The sequence below is a fragment of the Podarcis erhardii genome (genome assembly GCF_964252035.2).
Source record: "Podarcis erhardii genome assembly, chromosome: 13".
NCBI classification, from domain to species: Eukaryota; Metazoa; Chordata; class Lepidosauria; order Squamata; family Lacertidae; genus Podarcis; species Podarcis erhardii.
This window is the reverse complement of record NC_138502.1, coordinates 28423765-28449264: the sequence shown is the minus strand read 5'-3', so window position 1 is coordinate 28449264 and position 25500 is coordinate 28423765. Positions and strand designations below refer to the sequence as shown.

General features: G+C 43.2%; 1 protein-coding gene and 1 long non-coding RNA gene across 3 annotated transcripts; one reads left to right on the top strand and one right to left on the bottom strand.

The window, feature by feature from the left end:
• Positions 1 to 1244: 1244 nt before the first annotated feature.
• Positions 1245 to 8394, bottom strand: LOC309328311. The gene is made up of 3 exons (XR_014150763.1): positions 8220 to 8394; positions 5067 to 5232; positions 1245 to 1464 (listed from the first exon to the last, which is right to left on the bottom strand). It is a non-coding gene; the product is annotated as an uncharacterized lncRNA (long non-coding RNA).
• On the top strand, positions 4849 to 19426 carry KRT222 (keratin 222). Of its 2 annotated transcripts, none has more exons than XM_081838213.1 (6): positions 4849 to 5037; positions 12616 to 12744; positions 14747 to 14967; positions 16516 to 16547; positions 17804 to 17912; positions 19134 to 19426. In XM_081838213.1, exons 1-6 carry the CDS (start codon positions 4942 to 4944, stop codon positions 19345 to 19347), a joined length of 801 nt encoding a protein of 266 aa, XP_081694339.1. In that variant the 5' UTR covers positions 4849 to 4941; the 3' UTR covers positions 19348 to 19426. The 2 variants fall into 2 exon arrangements, with proteins under 2 accessions (XP_081694339.1, XP_081694338.1); XM_081838212.1 differs by having other exon boundaries at positions 16516 to 16595.
• The last annotated feature ends 6074 nt before the right edge of the window (positions 19427 to 25500 follow it).

The following is a 25500-nucleotide window of genomic DNA, read 5'->3' as shown; positions in this document are numbered from 1 at the left end:
CCACAGAGCCTAGGGCTTGCCGATCAGAAGGTTGGCCGTTCGAATCCCTGCAAGGGGGTGAGCTCCCATTGCTTGGTCCCTGCTCCTGCTGGCCACATGACCCGGAAGCTGTACGCCAGCTCCCTCGGCCAATAAAGCGAGATGAGCGCCGCAACCCCAGAGTCGGCCACGACTGGACCTAATGGTCAGGGGTCCCTTTACCTTTACCTTTTACCAAGCGTAAAGAGAGCAGACTGCTGTCGTCTCTTCCTAAAAGACAGTGCAGGTTTTCCATGAGCAGGAGCTGAGCATAAGAACATAAGAGCCTGCTGGATCAGGCCAATGGCCCATCTAGTCCAATATTCCCACAGTGGCCACTGTGGTCAACCTGCAAGCAGGACCTTATCACAAGGACGTTCTCCCCTCCTGTAGCTTCCAACAACTGGTATTCAGAAGCATCACTGCCTCCAGCTGTGGCGGCAGAAGCATAGCCATCATAGCTAGGAGCCGTTGACAGCCCTCTGTTCCATGAATTTGTTCAGCCTCTTTTAAAACCATCTAGGTTGATGGCCATCATTGCACCTTGTGGGAGCAACTTCCCTAGTTGAACTTTACACTGCATGAAGAAGTACTATTTTTATGTGCCCTGAATCTTCCAACGTTTAGGTTCAGCTCAACACCCTGTGTGGGTTGAACCAGCCACGCTCCCCTAAATCTGCCTCTGCTGGCTGGGGCTAATGGAGTCCAACAACCTATGGAGGTCCACAGATCAACTCCACTTCCCAGTGGGGAGGAGTTACGGTGGACTGCGTGGCCACCCACTCCCCACCGGGGGTGGGGGACTTAGTCCCCCGTTGCCCGGGGTATCCCGGCCACGTCAGAGCCCAGCCAGCCAATCCGCTGGCCGGGGGGGGGGCGTGACCGGGACCATTTAATCTGCCTCTGCTGGCTGGGGCTAATGGAGTCCAACAACCTATGGAGGGCCACGGTTTATCCATCCCTGTATAGAGAAGAATGTAAGAAAATCACTGCTGGAATAGACCACATGCCTGCCTAAGTGCGGAATCCTGGTCTCAGAGTTTCTATCCAGATGCTTATGGGAACATAGATCATAGACCTCCACTCCCCCCCCCCGCCCACTGTTGTTTTTTTTAAGTATTTCAGGTTTTAAAGTCAGCAGAAAGCTAGGAATGAGTGCTTCAGTCTGCAGCACCAGTATCTTTTGAGCTCAGATTCAAAGGAATATAGCGTCTGGATTTTTATTTAATACTATCTTGTTTGAACACGCACATCAACGTCAAGCACAATTTCCAGCGGCATTCACTTGGCAGAAGCTTTGATAAATCTTTGCCTGGATGATGCTATTTCAAAGCGTCGAAACTTTGAACTGCAAAAATTGACTGATCATTATCTGGACCAGCTGAGTTCACATAGGAGGCATCCATCGTTAGCATCCTGTTGTGACATCGAGGTATGTAATCGTACCTAGGACTGAGGAAACACAAGGGTACTTGTCACAGCTTGAAGAAACAAGAGCACTGTGTACATCTACACAGAGCTCAAGTGTAGGAGTATAGATGCAGTCAATTAAGGAGTTTGCTAGGCTGAGATGGATGAAAACACACAGATCGCTTAGGGGGACCAAAGAACTGGTGGTTTAAAGAGCCTGTTTTGCTCAGTTCTATGGTGCTTTGAATGTGAGCATCCCTGATCATTTGGAATAAGCCAAAATGTGGGCTGTAAATATATATATTCTAATCCAATTAACATGTCAAACATGGAGTGAGGAACCTGTGGTTCTCCAGAACTTGCTGGATTATAACTCCCAGCATCACTGGGGCTGATAGGAGTTGGAGTCCAATAACATTTGGCCAGCCATAGGTTCTCAATACGTGTGCTAGAGCATCAAAGAGTTGGAGCCAAAATTCCCTTCTTAAATTAATCTGGTGAATTCTCTACGGGAAACATTAACTTAGATTTTTCTCCAGGTCTTAATTTTTCTCTGATATATTAGTACGGTTCCTCCACTGTTGTGGATAAAGTTGTGCTCTATCCAGGCTAGATTTTGCAATGTGTTGTGAACCAGACTATCCCTAAAGGCAGTTCAGAAACTTCAGCTGCATCAATACACTGCAATCAGAATTCTGGCTTAGAACCATCATTCTGACAATATCACATTGACATTAAAATAGCTACACTGGATTTCAGTGCCTTTCAAAGCATATTTCAGAGTGATTAACTTAACCTTCAAAGCTCTAGCGGGAACCTGTGGCTAAACTACAGCTGCCATCATCCTTCACCTGTGTCTATGCCAGCTGGGGCAAGAGGGAGTATGACAACATCTGGAAGGTCACAGAGTCTCCATCATGCTCTAATGCAGGGTTTCCCAAACTTGGGTCTCCAGTTGTTTTTTGACTACAGCTCTCATCGTCCCTTAGCTAGCAGGACCAGTGGTCAGGAACAATGGGAATTGTAGTCCAAAAACAGGGCGGCGACCCAAGTTTGGGAAACCCTGCTCTAATGGGTTTTGAATACATGAATGGCTGTCTTCAGCCCAAAGATCTCAATAAAAGGAATTACCATATTTTTCCGTGTATAAGACTATATTTTCTCCCATTTTTTTCAACTTTAAAATTGGGGGTTGTCTTATACATGAATAGTATATCTGGGAGACTGGCAATTGATGGAGTCCCAAAAAATAGGGGGCATGTTATACACGGAAAAATATGGTAGTCAGATGCCCCCACCAGGTGGATTCAAATGTATGGCGACCAGGGTGAGGGAGTACTGGCCCCCAATTTGTATGATGCCCTTCTAAGACAACTAAGGGACGCACCAATTCCCGCATCATTTTTCGTGCAGACTTTTAATAGTTCTTAAGTTTTGTAATTCTGTGTTGAATTGAAATTGAAATTATTGGTCGCTCTTAATTTTTGAGCGTGTTCGGTATAGAAAATAAATAAATAAATAAATAGATATCTAAGCCATTATTTCATCACTCTGCTACATTTTATCATTTCATTGTAGGCCTGTTATTTTGGCATGCTCCCTTGAATATCGATAAAGAAAAGCAACTTATAAATATTTTGAATAAATAAATAAAACCCAGTGCCAATAAAATCCCAGAGCTGAACTGAGGCGTGAGGAAATTCGCTGATTCAAAACAAAATGTTGAAAATGAACTCTTTAAACCTATTGCATTAGATATGTGGGTTGCTTTGCTTCCAAAGAAATGTTTGTAGGATGTTGCATTATGTATTTAGCTTTCTTGGCTTCCGAAGAAAAGTGTGTAGGATGTTTGAGTTTCAACATCCCATATTCAACTTATTTATCATTCCTCATGAGGCCTTGAGGGCACAAAGTGTTAGATCATTTAGCTGCAGGAAAGCCAAGGCAATTATAAAGCAATTCACAATATAGTGATCTGACGTAAACAAGTAATACCGTCATTTAAAATCATTAATATAGTTTATTTATCTGTCTATCAAATTTAACTATATGCCACCCTCCCTCCCAAGCATAGCCCACAGACGGGCAAGCATATCTGTAATAAAAATAAAATAAAAACTTGTTTAAAACATGTTAGGAACATCAAAAACAAAGAAACACAATAAAACATGTAACCAATCATGTGTCCGAATAGGCCCACTGAAAAGAGAAGTTTGAAGAAATTGCTTTATACAGCTTAGAATAAAATTAGTGAAATACTTTTTTTCATATGTGCCTTATCTGTTATCACAGCGTTTCCCTCTTGCAGCTTCACTATCACTTTCCTCTCTTTCTCCTTCTGTTGTTCATACGCCAGCCACTTCCCTGGTTTATTGGCAAATTCAAAGTTTTTCATTTAGCATAATTCAACTTTTCTATGTCTTGCGTTTTTAGCATAAATAACTGCCTCTGCAATGTCTTAATTTGCCAGTTAATACTAATCTTATTTGGAAATCTTTCCATCTCTTTTTCCTTTTGTCTAATTTCAGTCAAGATTGTTTTTCATTTTATCTTGTCGTCGTCCCCCCCCACCCCCCGCAATAAATTATGCTCTATAAAATAGCCTCTGTGTTGGAGAAAAAGCAACTCTGAAGTGGCCCTCATTTGATCCATCCACCACTAGGGATTTAAGGGGCCACTCAGTGTTCACCGCAATCAGCGCCGTTTCTGTTTGGTTGCAGTTCGGCTTCCCCTAAAACCTACATAATTCATTTCACTGGCAAACATAATTAATTATAATTATTTCTGTAATTATTTTATTTCAAAGCATTTGTGGAATGCTCTCCCCAGGGAAGTTTGCCTGGTGCCTTCATCACGTATCTTTAGGTGCCATTCGAAAACTCTCCTCTTCAGCCAGGCCTTTGACTGATTCTTTTAAATGTGTCTGTGAGAAAGGGTGTGTGTGTGTGTGTTATTGCTTTGCTGTTTTGCTTTCGCTATTTCCTAGCAGTTCGAAAGCACGTCAAAGTGCAAGTAGATAAATAGGTACCACTCTGGCAGGAAGGTAAACAGCGTTTCAGTTTGCTGCTCTGGTTCGCCAGAAGCGGCTTAGTCATGCTGGCCACATGACCCAGAAGCTGTACGCCGGCTCCCTTATCCAGTAAAGCAAGATGAGCGCCGCAACCCCAGAGTCAGCCACGACTGGACCTAATGGTCAGGGGTACCTTTACCTTTACCTTTATCCTGTATTTTATTCTGTGAACCGCCCTGCGATTTTAGGATGAAGGGCTCTATATATAAATCTAATAAATGAAATAAATCAAAAACAAATGGCCATTCTTCAATGCTGCTAAGAGAATAGAACTCTGCTGCTTTAAAAAAAAAAATCTGTGTTTTCCTCCCTCCTCTCTCTCTCCCTCTCCCTCTGTGTTCTCACTCTTACTGCAGGCTGAGAATGCTTTGCTGCTGCTGCTGCTGCAGGCTTCTCGCCCTATCCATAAGGTTGAGTTAGCCAAGGTGGAGGATGGGAGCAGCATGGAACTGTCCCAGCTCCTCAATGAGATCAGGGCAAACTATGAAACGCTCATCACCAGAAGTCAGATAGAGACCATCCTCTCAGCAGGGACCCAGGTAATGATTATATACAGAAAGGCACCTACCCGAATAAGGAGGCAATCCAATGTGTACTCAGTTCCTCTCTCAGCCTCTGTGAGGTACAGTATTTTCTTTTCCAATGCAGCCTTTTATTGGGGAAAGGGAATCGCGGTGTGTGTGTGTTATTCCATTCTTTCTCCTCTCATACTGCAGTATATCTAGCCCAAAAAACTGCGGGGAAATACATGAAGGTATAAGAGTCGTGTCACCTTGCATCTATCTGTTTATGTAAATAGGATGGCAAAGGTTTTTGTGATTCCCATTCCCTCCCCACAAATGAAATAGTGCTCTTGGCTCATTTTGAGATGATTCTTCTTTTTTTGTGGGGGGTGGGGGCATCCTTTAGCAGTTGTGTATAGGAGCCATTTTAAGGTTGGTTAAGATTTCTAGCCACTTTTAAAGTTGTGGGAGCCTGTGCTTTAACCCTTGAGGTAATATTTACAGTGTCCCCCCAGAAGATGAAAACGAGTGCCGTATATTTTGCAATGCCTTGCCTTGTTCCAGCTCTCGTATTTCTTAAAGGTTATCCGGTCACAATGACACCATTAGACATCCACACAGAAATAAACATCTGTGAATCACAGCAGGACAATTAGTCTGAGTACCGCAACACATCATAAACCAAGATATGTAAGCTAGTTGCAGGCTGATGTTATCACCCTGCTACACTTTAAATATGGTTATTTCTGAATGTATGGTCCTATTATTATCTCACGGCAGGCTTGCTTCTGGTGTAAGACGATACTATTTGTATGTTCCAACAGCTTTCAAATCCTGTCCCAAGAGGCTGGGACGGGTTACAACAACTTGTCCTCACAGCAGCCTGCTAGGTTAGGCCTAGAGGCACTGACATGCCTGTCCAGAGAGTTTCTCGGCAGAGCAGCAACTTGGACCTGGGTTCCCCACATCTCAATGCACCCACCTGCTCTGTGCAACATGTATGTGAACCATTGATAGCAACATATGTTGCTGAAAACAAGGCTTAAAGGTAAAGGGACCCCTGACCATTAGGTCTAGTTGTGACCGACTCTGGGGTTGCAGCGCTCATCTCGCTTTATTGGCCAGGGGAGCCGGCGTACAGCTTCCGGGTCATGTGACCAGCATGACTAAGAGCAGCGCATGGAAACGCCGTTTACCTTCCCACCAGAGTGGTACCTATTTATCTACTTGCACTTTGACATGCTTTTGAACTGCTAGGTTGGCAGGAGCTGGGACCGAGCAATGGGAGCTCACCCCATCGTGGGGATTCGAACTGCCAACCTTCTGATCAGCAAGTCCTAGGCTCTGTGGTTTAACCCACAGTGCCACCAATGTCCCCAAAACAAGGCTTACATACCTAAATACCAATGGCCCTGGGTCAACAGAAAAGCTGTAGGATAGGCAGGGGTGAGGAACTTTCTTCAGGCTTCATACCCTCCAACTGTCCTCATAATTCTGCATCCCTATCACTGCTGGAGAGGGACTCTTTCTTTGTTGGTTTCGCATGTTAATATTTTTATTAAAGTTTTTCAGGATACAGACAACCCCTCCCCGTACAAAGCCCAGCTAGCTCCAGTGCCCACCCTTGACCCCATAACCTCCTTGCCCCCACACCCCTCAACTCCAGCCCCCCACAGGCCTGTCTTCTTCCTGCCAGCTACACACACACACACCCACACCCAGTGCATGTTCCTGCCCATGGTCTCCTCTAGCCACCACCTTCTCTTCAGACCTGACCTGGCTCCCTTTCTCCTTGTTTTTATTTGGCCTGGTCAACTGGATGGGGACCCGCCAGGCTGGAGAGTGGCAGCCTCCCACAACGGGAACAGGGACGTCAAGGTCTCAACACGCAACGCTACCCGCTTCTCACTGTACTTAAACTTCTCCCTCTTCCATTCCTCAGCTACCTCATGTGAGAGAGACGAAGGAAGGAGAGGCCTCAAATATTCCATTGTAGCATCACACACTGTATTTCACTCCTGGTGCCATGTGTTGTCTTCAGCATGAAGTTCCAGATTCCGTGTAATAATTTAGAACAGATATTTTATTAACAAGCCATATATGTACATCCGTCGGCTGAACTTAACCTTCCCTAACTGAATAAGCTAACTAACAGCCTTGCTCTTAATAATCTATTTAACTTAAAAGATATAGTACCGTGCGTTTCACAATGGTTCACACACAAATGGGGCTGTTATAATAGGAGAGAGGATGAGTCGAGGAAAAGGGGTGGTCCGTGTTCAAGGTTGAGTTGAGGAGGAAAAGGGAGTGAAGGTGAAAATGGGGATGTAAAGGGGGCTGCAAAAAAGCAGGAAGTAGGAGGCATGGGAAGGGGGTGAGCATGAAAGCTGGGGCATGAAGTGTCCACAGAACAGGAGGGAAAACTAGCTTCATAATTGGATGGAAGGTAGCAAGGGTGCTTAGTCACTGCAATGTGTGGATGGAGAAAGATGCATGGGGTTCCTGAGGGGGGTTTGTGATCAAGGGTCAGAGGCACAAAAAGAGGAGCAGAAGGAGGCATGGACATGAAAGTGAAGGTGAAGGTGAAGAGAGGTTCAAAGCAGGCTACAGAATAAAGGAGAGAAGTGCCTTCAGAAATGGAACTGGAGATGTGAAAAGTGAGCTTAATAGTTGCATGAGATGGAAAGGGGATTAATGCAGGGGAGAATGGCAGGCTGGGCGGGGGGGGGGGTTGGCAAGTGTAGCCCCTAGTAAAGAACCATAAGAAGGGACAGCAACTGAAGCCTTGGAGTTGCCAGCCAACAGCATCAAACTGAACAAACATACAGGTCACATTCATCCCCATATCATATTTCATGTTTCTGCCTGGATTGCAAGTATTTTTGTTTTTCTAAATGTGAACCTATATGTATACATATTAATTAGCTGCATATGCAAATTTTATGCATATATTTGACCTCTGTGGTGAGGATGTACTTCTTGCTGCTGCTGCTGCTGCTTTTTTTTTGGAAATGCATAAATAACCATCCTAAAGCATGAATTTCTTCTGCATATACCATGAACAGCACAAACCAGGCCTTAGATGACGTCCGCCATGCCTACAGTCACTCCCCTGTTATTTGAGGATGTGTCATGCAAAGACAATTTGTAATCTGGTAATGACAGAGGACATGCATTTCTCAAGAAGGAACAAAGCTAGGTATTTGTAAAAATATTACCTCAGAAGTAGGTGTCAGTAGAAATCCACAACTTATGTCTGAACTAGTTGCTGACAATTATTTTCTAGCAGCCAGATGAGAAGTCAAATTCCAATATGATGCTTCGACAATGTTTATGCATTTTCAAACAGGTATCAGATGATCTATCTGGCTGAATAAAATTATATAGCCCAGGCTTTATCTAGGTTAATAATTACATGAAATTATTATTAGGGTTGTGTTTTTTTGGGGGGGGGGTTGTTTTAAAAAAACCCTTTTAATCTGTGATCCATTTTGTGGCTTTCAGACCATCATTTCCTTTCTTGTTTTTAAGGTTAACCTTTTTTTGTCCTACATATATATTATGTATTCTCATTAAAGACTCAAATATTATATACTGTTCACATGTTCTAGTACAAATGGGGGGGAGTGTGTGGCTTTTGGCCAGGGGGCTATTTTAATTCCCTGCCAATAGATGTAATTACAAAAATGAAGACAGAACGACAAGTTTTTCCAGAAGCACCTTGGGGGGGAAAGTAACAACATAAGCTTTCTGAATGCCAGATGATGCCTAGTCACTGTTGAAGTGGAGCCATCAAGCATCCTTATCTGGGGTTAATTGTGCAAAGTACCTATTATCCCCCAAAGCCTCTGTAGTGCTATCATATCTATGTCTACGATTGCCTCAGAATTGCTGCCTCCAGAATTGTCCCATAGTGCCAAGAGCACATCTCATGCAGGGTGGGGCAACCAGGTACACCTGTCCTGAGCCTCAGAGGGCTAAGTCGGCCTGGGTCTGTGTGCGCCAGGGGCCTGCTGAACTTACGCCATCATGCCAAGAATGTCCCATGCCTCCCATGTCCTCAGAAAAGCTCTGCACATGCCTGGCCCCATATATTTGATTTCTTGACCAGTGGGCTGTATTTTGTCAGGACTGACCGTCTCTGCAACAACACACCCATTGCATCACATTCCTCCTGAGTAGGTGCATGCCCATTACTATTAAGGACAGAAAGGCAGTGTACAAATGATTAAAAAAAGTAAATACTATCTGGACCGCTGTGATGTCACCAAATGTCTCACAGTTCTGTTGTTGGAAGACTTCCTTGCTCTGGCTTAACTCCAATAGGTAGATGAAGAAATGTGAGGTATTGAAATTACCGTATTTCCTCGAATGTAATCCATACTTTTTTTGGCCAAATTCTGCCATGAACATTAGGGTGTGTGTTAGATTTGATGGTGCATTGGACTGCAAACTTGCCTAGGTGGGGTAATCAAGTTCTACTGAGTGTGCTTTTTTCCCTTTGGGCACCATGAAAAAAGACGAGCTCTTGCTAACTGGGAGGCCCAGTCGCTCTGTTGCCACTCCACTGCCACCACTGCCATCTTTGCCACAGGAGGGGGAGAGCCACGTGGGTCAGCAGAAGCCTCTGGAGCCAGGTGAAGTGAGTCGGGGCTCAGTGCGCATCACGGGAGTTTGCTTGTATGAGCACACTGCCTTTCCCCTCGCTCCGCTCAGCACACAAGCCGCTGATTCAAGATCGTCCAGTCCTGTCCCGCCCCCCAAACAAGGACTTGGCCTTACTGGTGAACAAGGTGAATGTTGCAGGAACTGGCCTTGTCATGCAACAAAGAATCTGGCTGCAGGCGTGGGCACAGTAGCCCATTTGAGATGGAAAATGGCGGCTCTCAGGAGAGAAGATTGAACAGGCCTTGGGAGTGCACTTTTTGCCAATGCATATTACATTTGCAAGCAAATACCTTTTTGAGTTTCAAGGTTTTGAAAACTAGGGTGTGCATTAGATTCGAATAAATACAGTACGTAGGTTAGCAGATTCCTCATGTTGTCTGATGTAGGAACCGAGTAGTGTTTCTGAATTATGATCTTAATGAGCACTTTGGGATTCAAACCATTTGCCTCCCCCCCCCCTCAGTGATATCCAAGCAATTTTCTCATAGATACAATTATCTTTAAAAATCGTGCTTAAAAGTGGGGGATTATCTTATACATGGGTAGTGCATAGGCTGGACGTTTGTTTGGTTGCTGCGTCAATGGGTGGTGTTGATTGGCTGACGCTCCAGCAGTTGGGCTGGTGATTGGCAGGTTCTGCTGGCAATGGGACAGACGGGAGGTAGATTTTGTGACACATGCAGGTGAGCGATTTTTGGCAATCCCCACCCCAAAAAAAGCTCAACAACTCTGTGCCATCCCCCTCCCATATTCTTAAATTCTTAAAGGGGGCATCTTGTACATGGGGGCGTCTTATAGACGGAAAAGTATGGTATATGTGATATTAATTGAAGTAACTGCATATTCATTCCCTGCCTCCATTCCCCCCATCCTCTGTGTCTATTTTAGACTGTAAGAGCTTTGGGGCAAGGACCTCTTTTTTGTAAAGTGCCATATACAGTGGTACCTCGGGTTACAGATGCTTCAGGTTACAGACGCTTCAGGTTACAGACTCCGCTAACCCAGAAATAGTACCTCAGGTTAAGAATTTTGCTTCAGGATGAGAACAGAAATCACGCGGCAGCAGCGGGAGGCCCCATTAGCTAAAGTGGTACCTCAAGTTAAGAACAGTTTCAGGTTAAGAACGGACGTCCAGAACGAATTAAGTTCTTTTTTATATATAATAATATTTATTAGATTTATAAAACAAAGATCCACATACATAACAACATGATCTTTCTCATTCACCACATTTCATTCTCATCTTTGGACCTCCTCACATCTCTTGTTCCTGCTTTCTAAACACATAGATTTTTCTAGCAAATTATTCGCTAAGTTCAGTTTATATCATGTAGTTATCCCATATTAAGTCTCAAATCTTAGAATTTAAATCACTCCTAATTCTAAAGTATTATTCATCCAAAATTTATCTTTTCTTTCAATCAAATTTAAATTTATGTTCCTTATTACTAATTTGTTGGAACCATCTTATTACAGATCTTACATCTTTCTTAACATTCATACAATTTACAATATTTTTGTAGATAATCCTTAAATTTCTTCCAGTCCTCCTCCACCCGTTCTTCTCCCTGGTCTCGGATTCTGCCAGTCATCTCAGCCAGTTCCATATAGTCCATCAGTTGCATCTGCCATTCTTCCAGTGTGGACAAATCTTGAGTTTTCCAGCATTTGGCGATGAGTATCCTTGCTGCTGTTGTAGCATACATAAAAAAGGTTCGATCTTTCTTTTGCACACTCTGGCCTACAATGCCTCAGAACGAATTAAGTTCTTAACCCGAGGTACCACTGTACTGTATATGGATGGCATTTTATAAATAAGCAAACAATATTATGGAGTGACCTCTGGAGTTGTGCCAATGTGTCCTTTGAAACATGCCAAGTCCCTCAAAGGGAATTGTGCAGTTAGTTCTCCTTGGGTCTTCTTTGAGCTTCAGTGTGTCTGTCTTGGCACATATCAGGTTGAGCTGCATGAAGGCATCTTGGTTTAAGCATTAGTACTAAAGATCCTGTGGTGAATGAAAATCTGGCCTTGTAGCAGCTGCTGAGTTCTTCAGATCCTATCCACAGGATCCACCATTAAATACAAGAGCAACATTGGCCTTTCTGATGTGTTGGCGACCTAGTACTTGCTGCAGATTGTATGCAGGCAGAACATTCTCCCCCACCCCAATGTTAAGCCTGAAGTTAGGAGAAACACATGGAATGCCATGGCCCAGAGCAATCGGCATTTTGATCACCCCAAAACACTGGATCTATCAAGGATGATGGTGGCTGTAGCCTATCAATACCTGAAGAGACACAGGTTTCCCATCCCTGCAATAAAGAATAGTGGTGGGGCTTGCTTTGCAGTCATCCATAAATTCATCTTAATATTTTGGTATGTAAGGTAGACGGCACACACTCACAGAGCTCTACATCCCATTTTGTTGTATCTAACAATGTTTCCCAGACTTGGGTCTGCAGCTGCTTTTGGACTACAGTTCCCATCATCCCTGACCATCAGTCTCGCTAGTGAGGGATTATGGGAGTTGTGGTCGAAAAATAGCTGGAGACCCAAGTTTGGGAAACTCTGCTCTAGCATTTTGCTCTCAGTTTGTAGGCAGCAAGTCCCTTCTGATACCATGTCCTGTGCTCAAAATGAGATGGGGTGGGTTAGAACATATGCCATTTCTTTTCAGGCAGACCTATGACCACCCCATCCATTATTATTATTATTATTATTATTATTATTATTATTATTATTATTGCTTTTGCTCCCACTATGAAACCATTCAACTCCCTTCAGAACTATCTTGTTTCAATGATAGTATAATAAAACGAAGAAGACGTGAATTGTGCACCGGGTGTGCTTTGTTTCAGAAACCTAAGATTCATTCACGCAGCCAAATTTGAAATTTTCAGTATGGGGCATCTTGAACTGATGTGGCCAATGCTTCCTCTTTGCAGCTAGAAGAAGCCACTAGTGAAAGAATGAGCAAAGACGAGGAAGCGCTAAAAGCAGCCAGGGCAGAGCTAAATGAAGCAAGACGCCAGTGGCACCATATGCAGATGGAAATTGATTCTCTCCATGCTGTGGTAAGTCTGATTGAGCAGCTGGGCTGTCTGTGCAGAAAGAGGAGGTGAAATTGCTTGCTGTTTTCCCTTGGGCTCACAGTACCCAAGGTAACTTTACAGACCCTATTTTCCAGGGACATCCCTGATTTAGAGAAGTCGGTTTCTGATTTGATCCTAGAATGTCCCACTTTTCCTTAGGATGTCCCTATTTTCATTGGAGAAATGTCGGAGGGTATGGAGTTATCTGACCTCCGAGCCGTCTGAAGGCAATCCTGTATAGGGAAGTGTTTTTAAATGTTTTGTTATGTTTTGATATACAGTGGTGCCCCGCAAGACGAACGCCTCGCAAGACGGAAAACCCGCTAGACGAAAGGGTTTTCCGTTTTGGAGGTGCTTCGCAAAACGAATTTCCCTATGGGCTTGCTTCGCAAGACGAAAATATCTTGCGAGGTCCTGCTGGGTTTTTTCCCTTTTCCCCCTCTTTTCCTAAGCCCTAAGCCGCTTATCAGCTGATCCGCTGATAAGCCGCTTATCAGCTGATCCGCTAAAAGCCGCTAAACCGCTAATAGCGCTAATCCGCTAAGCTGTCAATGGGCTTGCTTCGCAAGACGAAAAAACCGCTATACGAAGAGCCTCACGGAACGGATTAATTTCGTCTTGCGAGGCACCACTGTATGTTATAAGCTCCCCAGAGTGGCTGGGGCAACCCAGTAAGATGTGTGGGTTATAAATAGTAAAATTATTATTATGGAGTGGGACGTCCCTATTTTCATTGGAGAAATCTTGGAGGGTATGACTTTATCTCCACCATTCCCAGCACTGTAGGCTGGGCCTGAGGTGAGCCTGGAATAAGACAGGAGTCAGGAAGAACAAAGCCAGCAAAAAGGGTCAAAGAATATGCTAGAAAGCAGGACCAGTTTACTTCATGGCTAGATCATAGCTTACTGTATCAGGAACTCATATAGGGTGCTCCCACCAGGCTACCCCAATAGTACAATCTGCTGCTGCATCATTCTTTTGGCTTTTATTCCTGATTTGTTGCCATCTCCTTAGTCTAAGGTGCCTACCACTTGTGATAAGTTCTATTTTCTTGTCACCTAGATAGTGAAAAGGATGGCCTGGGAGGAGATTGGCAAGGGAAAGGTCACATGAAGAAATGGGAAATGGAACCCATAATTGCCTATTGTTATCAGACAGCAACAGCAGCATTGTGGGGAAGGGAAACAATATTGTGGGATCTCCATAATCAGATCCATTAGGACAGGCATAGGCAAACTCGGCCCTCCAGATGTTTTGGGACTACAACTCCCATCATCCCTAGCCAACAGAACCAGTGGTCAGGGATGATGGGAACTGTAGTCTCAAAACATCTGGAGGGCCAAGTTTGCCTATGCCTGCATTAGGACATGAGTGACTTCCCACAGCAAGCATGACCTTGTGCCATGCCCCTAAGGCAGCCATTTTGTGATTGGCGCCCACAGCACTTTCTCAAAATTCAAAATGTTTCCACTGGTCACTGAAGGTTGGCAATTCCTGCATAATAGATCTGATCCCTGGAGCCAAATATCTGCAATCAACCCTGACTGAATGTAACTACAGTGGAACCTCAGTTTTCGAACGTAATCTGTTCCGGAAGACCGTTTGACTTCCAAAATGTTTGAAAATCAAAAACTCAATACGGAAGCCTCAATGCAATAGGGAAACTCAAATGTAGCACATTCTGCTTCTGAAAATAGTTCGAAAACCAGAACAGTTACTTCCAGGTTTTCGGCGTTTAAAAACTGAAACCTTCGCCTTCCAAGACGATCAAAAACCGAGGTTCCACTGTATGTTTTATATTGCTCAGAATATAAAGGTTTGTGACAAATACTGATTTTATTAGTTTGAATTTAATTTAAAATGTAAAGTTGACTGTCTATGTGTGTTTTTCAAAAGTTATTTATCCCCTTCTTTGTTTTTTAAAATGGTCCTGGGCTTTTTAGAAGTACATTCTGGAATTGAAACCAATAATGTAATTTAACAGGAAAAGGGTCTGGAACATTCTCTGCGCACCACAGAACAGCGGTACCAGACACAACTGAAGCATCTGGAAGCAGAGATTGAAGGCCTGGAGAGAGAGCTACATAAAGTGCGGCAAGGGATTGAAAAGCAGCTGCAGCAACACGAAATATTACTAAACACTAAGATGAGGCTTGAGCAAGAAATAGCTACGTACCGCAGTCTGCTAGAGAGGGAGGAGGAAAGGTACCCAGATACAGTCCTCAAATACCTATAGCAGGGGTCAGCAAACTTTTTCAGCAGGGGCCGGTCCACTGTCCCTCAGACCTTGTGGGGGGCCAGACTATATTCAGGGGGGGGATGATGCAAGAGCACCACAAGCCCCGGTGGCTGCTTACCTGTGTCTTGCAAGCAGCAGGGGTTGGTGGTGGTGGCAGGACGATGAGCGGTGCGAGGCTGCTCAAAATGGCAGCCGCTCGAGCGCTGCTGCTGGCACCAACAAAGCCCAGCCCCCTTCCTCCTCTAGGCAGGGCGGGGAGAAGCCAGGAGGGAGGAGGCGCCAGCGCCGCTGCTGTGAGGGAGAGGGAAAGAACGCACATGCTGGCAATCTACACGGCAATTCCTGGATAGTTCGCGGGCCGGATCCAGAAGGCAATAGGGTCTGATCCGGCCTGCGGGCCTTAGTTTGCCAACACATGACCTATAGCATAGCCAGGGTTCTATGGCTAGTAAAAGTTATCTTGTTTGTTTGTTTGTTTGTTTGCTTGCTTGCTTGCTTGCCTGCTTGCCTGCTTGCCTGCTTGCCTGCTTGCCTGCCTGCCTGCCTGCCTGCCTAGATTTATATCCCACTTCCTGCCTAAAATTCTTGACATGGCTAGCACTGTGGCAGATCCAAGGTGATTTAGCTGGGAAGTGGCCCAAAGCATTTTCATTGGTTGCCTAGCCCATATATTAAACATGTACTCGGAATATACTCACACAATAGTTCGTTGAAGGCAATCTGGTGGGTGAGAGAGGGAGAGCTTGAAAGCTTCTGCAATCACCTTTGTGTTATAGGAAACACTTAATTAACCTAAGAAACCTTCAATTGTTGGCAGATGCTCCATTCAAGCATGTGGCACAAGTGTTTTCACCATTTCAGCTTCATAAGCCAATACTGTATATACAGCATGTTGCATCCAGTCCAGACCATTGTCTCCATAGAGGAAAGAAACAACATATGAAACAGCCCTGAGCTAACTTTACCCTGACAGAGATTGCCACATGCTTGTATACTGAACAGGCAGAAGGTCTAAAGTGTCATGCTGCAAACCAAACAAGTTCAATCGGGACTGCTCAACCCACAGAGCTCACTCGTTGCAAATGTTCATGGTATTCTCTAGAACAGGGATGGGCAATAGGTAGTCACTTCAGAGTCAATCGATAAGTGTTCCCGATTCTGAATTATTCAAAAGCAACAGCAGTTAAAAACCTAAATCAGGTTGATCCAATGTATGTTTGCGGGGAAACTAGGAAGCTCTTCTATGAAAGGACTTTTGAGCTCAGTTCTGTTACTGAAAGCAGATTCCTGAATTTAATTTGTACTCTGCCCCTTTATTCCAAGTGTACATCAGCACAACAACCCCCCAACTATTATTATAGTTGGTGGATTGGTGGATATCGAAACCTGATATCCACCAACAAAACAAAAAGTATCCAGCAAGCCTGAAGTCTGGCAGCCGCCGATTTAGAAGGCTCTAACCATAAGCAGGCCCATTCTACATTCTTACAGTTTCTTCCTCTTTTTCTTTCAAGGTTTCATCGCTCTGCGTGCCAAGACAGAAAAGGCGACAAAAAGCGCACCACTAGCCAAATAGCGTTTATCTTACCTTCGTGTGAGTTTTCTTAAGACCTGGAATTAACATAAAAAGACAGCTCACCATTTATGCAAAGTTGAATGTGAATCAGAACTTGTAGGAGTTTAAGAAAATAACCCACTGGGAAATAAGAGACAACTCTGTAATTCTGGAAACTTCAAATGGGCAGAATAGGTTGGGCTAGGTGATCACAATGTGTGGCACCTATTCTGAACCATTTGCTTTGGTTATCGGTGAGTTCCCGGGCTCCTCTCAAAGTGCTGGTGTTGACCTTTAAAGTTCTAAACAGTTTGGTACCATGTTATGTGAAGGGCCACCTATATATAACATACAAGCTTGCCTGAGCACGATGACTACTTCAGGGCCCTACATGTAGACCCATCTATAAAGTTGATAGGTGTATGAGACAGGGCCTTTTCTGTGATGGCCCCCTTATATTATGGACCTCTGCTACATAGGAGTACATATATCCTAAACCTATAAGCGGGTTTTAAAAACCTGTTTATTTCAGGTCACTCCCCAACCCCTAATTTGGGACTCTATTTCATGGGCCATTTCAAAATATGTGGCGTTTCAAGCTGCTGAAATTTCTACTGACATTCTATTTATCTTTAACTGGCCTCTGTTTTTAAATAGTTTTGTACTGTTATTTAGATTGCCTGGTGTTGTTTTAAACTGTGTTGCATTTTCAGGACACGTAAGCCGTCTCGTGTGAGCTATGCAGGGCATAACGAACAAGCTATACAGTCGTACCTTGATTTTCAAACAGCTTAGTTCTTGAACGTTTTGGCTCCCGAATGCCACAAACCTGGAAGTGACTGTTCCAGTTTGTGAACTATTTTTGGAAGCCGAACCTCCAATGGGGCTTCCACGGCTTCCGATTGGCTGCAGGAACTCCCTGCAGCCAATCAGAAGCTGTGCTTTGGTTTCCAGACATTTTGGAAGTCGAACGGACCTCTGGAACGGATTCCATTCGACTTCCAAGGTACAACTGTATAGCAATTCACACAGTGGTTTGTTTGTTACAACCATGTTCAGGCTTACAACCGTTCCTTATAAACGCATACCCTCCTCTTCTCCGAACACCTCACATCCTCTGATGATCAACTAATTACCATTTCTCATTTTCTAATTGGACCGGGGGGGGGGAGTCATATACGGTTACTGATGCCTGTTCCTGCATAACAGTGAAAATTGCATTTTCTTTTCTGTTTTCATTTATACAGCAAGTGAGCTAAAGGCGCACGAGATTGAAAAAGTGGAAATACTGACAAAGCAAGCAGTCTTAAATGGAAATGTCGCAAAAGAGAGCGCAGAGGCTTGTGGAACGATACAGTAAGTGAAACTGAACAGCACAGAGCGCTTACAAGCAATAAGGAAATGTTCTCTGAGGCGGGTTGAGCTTAGGACTTTTGGGGGGGGCAACTAATACTACCACCTCCATCCACAAGAGACAAAATCCGCCAGAAAAATATCCTGCAGAAGTTTAACGCAGTGAGGCATTGGCAACGAGCAACATTTGCCAGTTAAAGTAGCAACCTCAACTTGCTTCATAGTATCATCTTGTTTTCAGACAACATAGGGGTACCCATTGTGGATAGCTTAAGGTCCACTGTGGGTTGTTTTTGGATTATTGGTTGTGATTTGTTTGAGGGAAGCAAACCACAGTTTGCAGTCTGCATGACAACCAAACCGTTATAGTGGTTTGTTTCTCCCATAGCTATTGGAAAGGAACAAGGCAAGTGAAAATCACAGATTCACAGTAATGATGTTTACCAAGAAATGCAAACTAGGACAATGAGTGATGGACTATTTATTCAGATGTCTCAATGTGTTCCATACCATACCATACTATAAATTAAAAACACATTTAAAGCCCATCACACGCACACCCCGCCAAAATCCCGGGAACTGTAGTTTACCTCCTTACAAAGCTACAGTTCCCAGTATTCTTTGGGGGGAACCGTATGTTTTAAATGTGCTTTAAATTTTTAGTGTTGATGTGTCCTGTATATAGGACTGGAGCCCAAATGTTAAAAGGCATCCACAGAGGTATTTAGCAAACATTAATTAGTACGAAACGAAAGCAACCATTGGTACTAAAACCATTGGTACTAAACGAAAGCAACCATTGGTACTAAAAACTCGGTGATAGATCAATGCAGATCCTTAAATCGGTGTTGCTCAGTTCACCAGAATTTCTCTCCACCTTCTGTCCTGAAGGTTGTGAGAGCAGATTTCCATGGGTATCTTTCTTTCCATAGTATGAAATCCTGGTTGATCATTTTTCTAGGCAGCACTTCAGTTTGGCATAAGTTCATGTGTAGCAAATTGGGCGCCTTTTATTTTACAAGTAAAAAACTGCAGAAAGGTTGCAACTTGCCATCATGTTTCCTGAGGGATACAGATTTTAAAACCAGTCCCCGTATTTCAGCTGACTAAACAAAAACTCTGTGTGTGGTCGGGTCATGCCATTTCCCATCACTTTGTGAAATCCTAGCTTGAAGGTCTGTTCCACGCTCATTCATCAGTATAATGTTTAATTTATTGTTTCAGGACGGAGAAAGTAGATGAAGTGATTAAAGAATGGGAAGGCTCTTTCTTTAAAGACAACCCTCGCTTAAGGAAAAAATCAGTTTCTTTGCGGTTTGATCTCCACTTGGCAGCCACAGATGAAGGTTGTTTACAGACTAAACAGAAAGGCTTGCCTGATATCGAAGTGAGATTGGTTATGAGGCGGTGTTGCAGTATCCCATCCATCAAAACCTAAATCTGCATCACACTAACCCAAAGATTATTCATGGATGGGTTTCAGAAATAAATGGCAGTATGGACCCATGTGGACCACATGATTGTCTCCTGTCTGTCAATACTAGGAGTATATTCTTTCAGCTAATATATATTCCTATAATCCTGTAATTATTCTGAAGATGGCTCATGCGTCTATATGAGAGGAAGTTACGGGAATCCTGACAAACAGAATTCCTGTTAATTAAAACACCTGGTGAAATACCTCCCCCGCCTTTATTTCCCTCCAGAGAAGAATTATTTATTTTTATAATTTTCATCAGTTCAATGTTTAATGGGTTCAAAGACTTGTCTCTGCAGAACTAAACATCTACATTTGAAAGGACTTCCTCTGCCACAGGATTATAAGTGATTATAACTTGTCTGTAGTCATTTTTATCTCTGTCATTTTATATATTTTTACCCACACCCCTTAGTCACTGGTACCTCCCAAGAACTGGTAATACAAAAGCTTCAAGAGGGCAAATAGGCCTCAAGCCATTTAATTCCAAAGTAGTACAATTAACACTCACTGTGAAACATGCGCACATTGCCCTTGTTCTGTCAGAATGGGTAGATAATTTTTCACTTACCTGTGATTCTATATTCCACCATAGCTGGATTTCTTCCAACAGATAAACCATGAAAATATTACCTGGAGTTAGTTTAAAATCTGATTTAAGCCATACCTTGCCACCGATAATGGCATTGGTACTCTTATGGACTTTTGAGAGGTTAAGCTCAGGTGAGGCTGCAACTGAGGAAATAATAATTTCCCCACTAGAAACATGTTCAAACTGCCTCTGACCGCTGCCTCTCATTGCTCAGTCCCTACTGGCCAAAGTAGCTTGCTTCCGATCGGCTCAAGTCTTTCCTAGTGTGCCCAAGCCACCAGAGAGATACCCTAATGGGCAAGAATGTGTAGGTTCTTGTCGAAAACATGAAAATACAGCCATCAGAAAGCTATCTGAGCTATCCATTGCATGGGCCATATAAATTATTTTTGAGTACAGTATATTTCTTGCTGGCCTTTCACTGTGACTTGGAATTTTAGTAAGTGAAAGACTTCCTTGAAAGGAATGGACAGTTCCAGTACTGGGTTATTGGTTTTTTCCAGACCAGACGATTATTTCATACATGTTTTATTACTTTTCTCCTTCGCCCCAAAAGACGCTATGCAGATAAAATGATTTCCGTATCAATTTTGCAAATTCCTGCCAGCTCATTAATGTTGCATATTTTCTTGTTGTCTCAATAGCTTGAAATCATGATTTCGAGCCCCACATTGGGCAAAAGCTTCCTGCATTGCAGGGGGTTGGACTAGATGACCCCCACGGTCCCTTCCAACTCTGCGATTCTGCAGTTCTGTGAAATCACGACTTCCTTGAACCCAGTTGCAAAACTTTTGATTTCAATACACCCAGGGCTTCAGCTGCTATGTTGTAGTTATTACAGTAGCAGGGATGAAGGTATCTTAAGTATAACAGTTACTTTATGAGCTACGTGCCTATATTATTCTTATTTAATTTATTACTTGTGTTTCATCCTAAGCTCCCAGGGTAGGTTGCAACATCACGACACAATATTAAAAACTGTTTCAAACAACTTAACTATTGCAGAAATAAGGTGAGTCCTTAAAATATACACATCAAAAGCCAGGGCAAAGAGGTACATCTTCAGCATTTGTTAGAAGCTGTATAAAGAAGGTGCCAGACACAAGGAGTTTCGCAATTTAGGCCGCCCCTGAGCATCTGAAGGTGGAACAAATACCAAGATGGCTGCCTCTGCCAGTCTTAGGACCCAAGAGAATCTCTAGGTATTTGGGGAAAGAGACATTAGGGCTTTGCACACTAATATGCGCATCTTGAACTGGGCCTGGAAACCATGTGGTCTGTCATCATCATTTTAACAACTGGAAATATCTGCTTCACAGTCAATCAAATGATTCTAAAAAGGGCTACAAGCTTGAAGCCAACCTTATGCTCAAATCTCACGTGGATGACGACACTAAACCAAAAAGCTGGAATCCTGGCCCTAGTACTCCATCATCCCATTTCAGCTACAGAAACTCTGTGCACAAGGTTATAAGTAACAACAAAAAAGAATGATAATGGATTTTAACGACTTTGGTGAATTTGGCTCTTGGCTACAAAAGTTCACGCTACAGTAAAAAAGCCATTAGAGGGCCACCATGTGTCCTCATCTTGCTTCGAAAGCGACACTGGCCAGAATTTTAGAGGGATATTTCAAGGTGGCTTTCTTCCACTTTTTATGTCATATTAACTTCCCAAAGCGGCATATTCCAGACTGAGGTTACAATTCTACACACATGCACACAGAGGAGCAAACCTTCATGAACTCCAGACATGTCTAAGGTTGCCCTGTAAATACCATTCCTGGCATCACCTCACTTGTGAAAGCATTCATTTCCATGTAAATCTGGGTGGGGGGGTTGTGTGGCATTACCTAACAATAATTCCCAGCACCCCTTTACCATTGGCCATGCTGGCTGGGAGTGATGGGAACACCATTAGACCAATTTCTATTACACATTACATTAAAAGCAGAATGGCAAAATACCCAAACCTAGAGATCATGGTTATCCTTAGACCAGGATCCAAATGATAGCACAGCTAAGGAAGCTTTAGACAAGTGTTCCTTGAAGAGATAATTGTTCCTCGAGGTAACTGGGAATGCCTACTTTCAAAACTGAGTTTCAAAATCTGACATATGAGAGGACTGTGGTTCAAAGATGGAGAAGAAAAATATTCCTGGGTGCATAGTGGCCTTTGATCGTACCTAAAATAAGCATTTGGGTCCTGGTCATAGTCCTTTTTTATCGTAATGCTTGCTTATTTACCAGGAAAGAGCAGTATCTTTTTATTCACTTACCTAGGACACCATAACTTTTTGTGAAAAAAGGTGAAGAAAAAGCCCATGATTCAAACCCATAACCTGTATTCCTAGCAGACACCCGAGAGATTCATAATATTTGTCTGTCAAAGCAGAGGTATGTCATGTGTATTTTTACTGCCATGGAAACTCAAAACAGCATCTTAGATAAGGCTAAGTTTCTTTCATTACTGCAGACTTCAAACTATTTTGTCATTAGAAAACTAAAAAAGAAACTAATCCTGAAGAGGCATTTAAGTAAAACAATAACTGTGACCTTATGATGAAATTAGGTTGTGTGTGTTTTTAAGATTTCGAGGGCACTGCAGAGTGTCAAGATATCTTTGAGGATCCAGTTCAGTGTCTTCTTTATGTAGCTCTTCATCTGTAGCATGTAATTTTACTGGAGTGTCAACAGTTGCCTTATTACATACGGCATGCAAAGGCGGGGAAAATGACACAGCAAGTGTCAATGCTCCATTTAATTAACTTCCAACTTTTAGCAACATACAAAGCAAGCATTTCTACTGCTGGTTCTTGTGCTAGATCTTAAAATAAGTATGTCAACTGTTAATGTTTAATCTTCATAAATTCTGATCTAGAATTGTTAATATTTGTTTACTTGGCATTATGAATGTAAAACTGATTTATTAATTGCCCTGTGCGCCTTTCTCTCTCTCTCTCTCTCTCTCTCTCTCTCTCTCTCTCTTTTTGGTTGATACTTAATTTGTACTTTTTACACTTGAATTTCAAAAAGGAGACTTAAAACTAATTTTTGAGCATTAAAAAACAAGATGGGGATATGAATTTACCAAAGTAAATGATACCATGATGATACGGATAATAAAACTGAGCCTGGCAAATCTTCTTTTCTTCTTCTTCTTTGGCGATCACTCATAGCCAAGTAAAATTGTGTTCCATAAACACAGTTTTAACAATGAGTCCGTAAGTGACTGTGGAGGCCAATTCTGGATCCACACGTCCTTCCACAGTGGGGACATTGGTTTCCGGGCGGGAATTGATCATGGTGTGGATTTGCCAGGCATGCCTTCCTCTTAGCACATTTCTCCCTTGCATCCCGAGTTTGAGCGTCTTCAAAGCCCATGGCACCTTTGGTAAAGGCTGTTCTCCAACTGGAGCACTCGCAGGCCAGTGTTTCCCTGTTGTCAGTGTTTATACTACATTTTTTTAGATTTGCCTTGAGACAGTCTTCAAACCTCTTTTGCTGACCACCAGCATTACGCTTTCCATTTTTAAGTTCGGAATAGAGTAGTTGCTTTGGGAGATGATAATCAGGCATCCACACATGACCAGTCCAATGAAGCTGATGTTGAAGAATCATTGCTTCAACACTAGTGATCTTTGCTTCTTCCAGTACAATGATATTAGTTCACCTCTCCTCCCAAGTGATGCGTAAAAGTTTTTGGAGACACCGTTGATGGAATCTTTCGAGGAGCTGGAGATGGCGTTTATAAGTGGTCCATGTTTCACAAGCATATAGTAAGATTGGTAGTACAATAGCTTTGTAAACAAGCATTTTGGTTTCCCTGCGAATGTCTCGGTCTCCACTCTGCACTTCAATTGGGAGAAAGCTGAACTTGCAGATCTCAGGCGATGCTGGATTTCAGCATCAATGTTGGCCCTTGTGGAATGATAACTGCCTAGTTAGGAGAAGTGATTGACATTTTCCAACATTACACCATTGAGTTGGATTTGTGGTGCTGCAGAGGGGTTATTTTGTACTTGTTGGAGCAGCACTTTGGTTTTGGGGATGTTGAGTGATAAGGCAAGCTTTTCATAAGCTTCTGCAAAGATATTCAGGATGGTTTGGAGGTCATCCTCTGATCATGCGCACACTACATTGTCATCAGCATACTGAAGCTCTATGATGGAAGTTACGGTAACTTTACTCTTTGCTTTCAGCCAGCTCAGATTGGAGAGCTTTCTATCTGTTCGATATATGATTTCTACTCCGGTGGGGAGTTTCCCTTCAACAAAGTGTAGGGTCATGGCAATGAAAATAATGAGCCTGGCAAATATAAACTCGGTGTCATGTGGATCTTCCTAACACAGGATACAGCGGTCGATGGTTACTATTCACATTCGAGGGTCAACCATTGTAGATGCTGAGTCACATTAAGTTTATTTCTGAAATATGTCGGTTGCCCTTCCAGCAATTCAGCACATCTTATAATAAAAAATAATAAAATACCAAAAAATAAAGGCAGTAAAAAGAAACTTGCAGAAACAGCAGAACCCAGCCTTTCCAAATAAAAAGACTTTCATGTGCCAGCACAAACTATGCAATGAGGGAGCAAGTCTGATCTCCGGGAGGAGGGGGGGGAGGCAAAGCTTCCCAGAGTAGAGGCCACTCAGTGAAGCTTAGTCCATTATGGGAAATGGGGCATTGCCACACCAACTTCAGTGTGCTGTCAGCCTTGCTACTTACAACAAATCCGGAGGTGGCTATACTAGTCACTGACTGTGGATCCACCTGCCTGCTTTCAGCGCCACCAGTCACCATGGGCACTAGCCACCACTGGTGCCACTGCAGCAAAGGCCCTGCACTGCACCCTATCAGACAATCTACTAATAGTAAATGGTGGAACGTGGGCTCAGAAGAAGGCTGTTTCTCCAAAATGGCTGTTTTTCTTGTTAAAAAAACAAGGAAAAGCATATGGGAGAAGGCGCTCACAAAAGTAAGCCATTTGGGGCTTTAAATGTGAGACCCAGCACTTTGAATTAAGCAGCCGCTATTACTGTGTTGAAACTGAAGTAATACAATCTCTCTGTCATTCCAGAGATGGGTCTAGACTGAAATAGGTTTCATCCTGGCGGCCCAAGTTGCAAATCCATTTCCAAAGGAAAGGGGGGAAACAGTCCCTCAGCAAAGAACTTTCTCAAATAACTTTGAGAAGCCGAATTTGCCTGTATGTTAACTGTTTTCAGAATATATTGACTGAAAGATTACCAAATAAAAAATAAAAAAATCCTGCAGGTAGCCATTGGTCAATTAGGGGGGTGGGATCCTAACCCCACAGTATAGCTATGGCTTTCTGATTCCAAGGCAGAACCAGTGTTTGTTTTTTTTCTAGGAAAAATGTGCCGGAACTCACCATGAACGCCTCCCTTGTACTCTAAGAATAGCAATATGGCCCACCAGAGAGGTGCCAGAAATGAGTTCCGGCTAGGGGGAAACCCCTAGCATTGTGCAGGAATCTGCAACCCAACAGTTTAAGATGGT

Bases quoted from the DNA above. Each gene is read 5' to 3' on its own strand.
- KRT222 (XM_081838212.1), top strand. From the start codon at position 4,942: ATGGAACTGTCCCAGCTCCTCAATGAGATCAGGGCAAACTATGAAACG. The intron at 12,745-14,746 runs GTAAGTCTGATT...GTAATTTAACAG, and splicing joins TTGATTCTCTCCATGCTGTG to GAAAAGGGTCTGGAACATTC. The intron at 14,968-16,515 runs GTACCCAGATAC...TTTTCTTTCAAG, and splicing joins CTAGAGAGGGAGGAGGAAAG to GTTTCATCGCTCTGCGTGCC.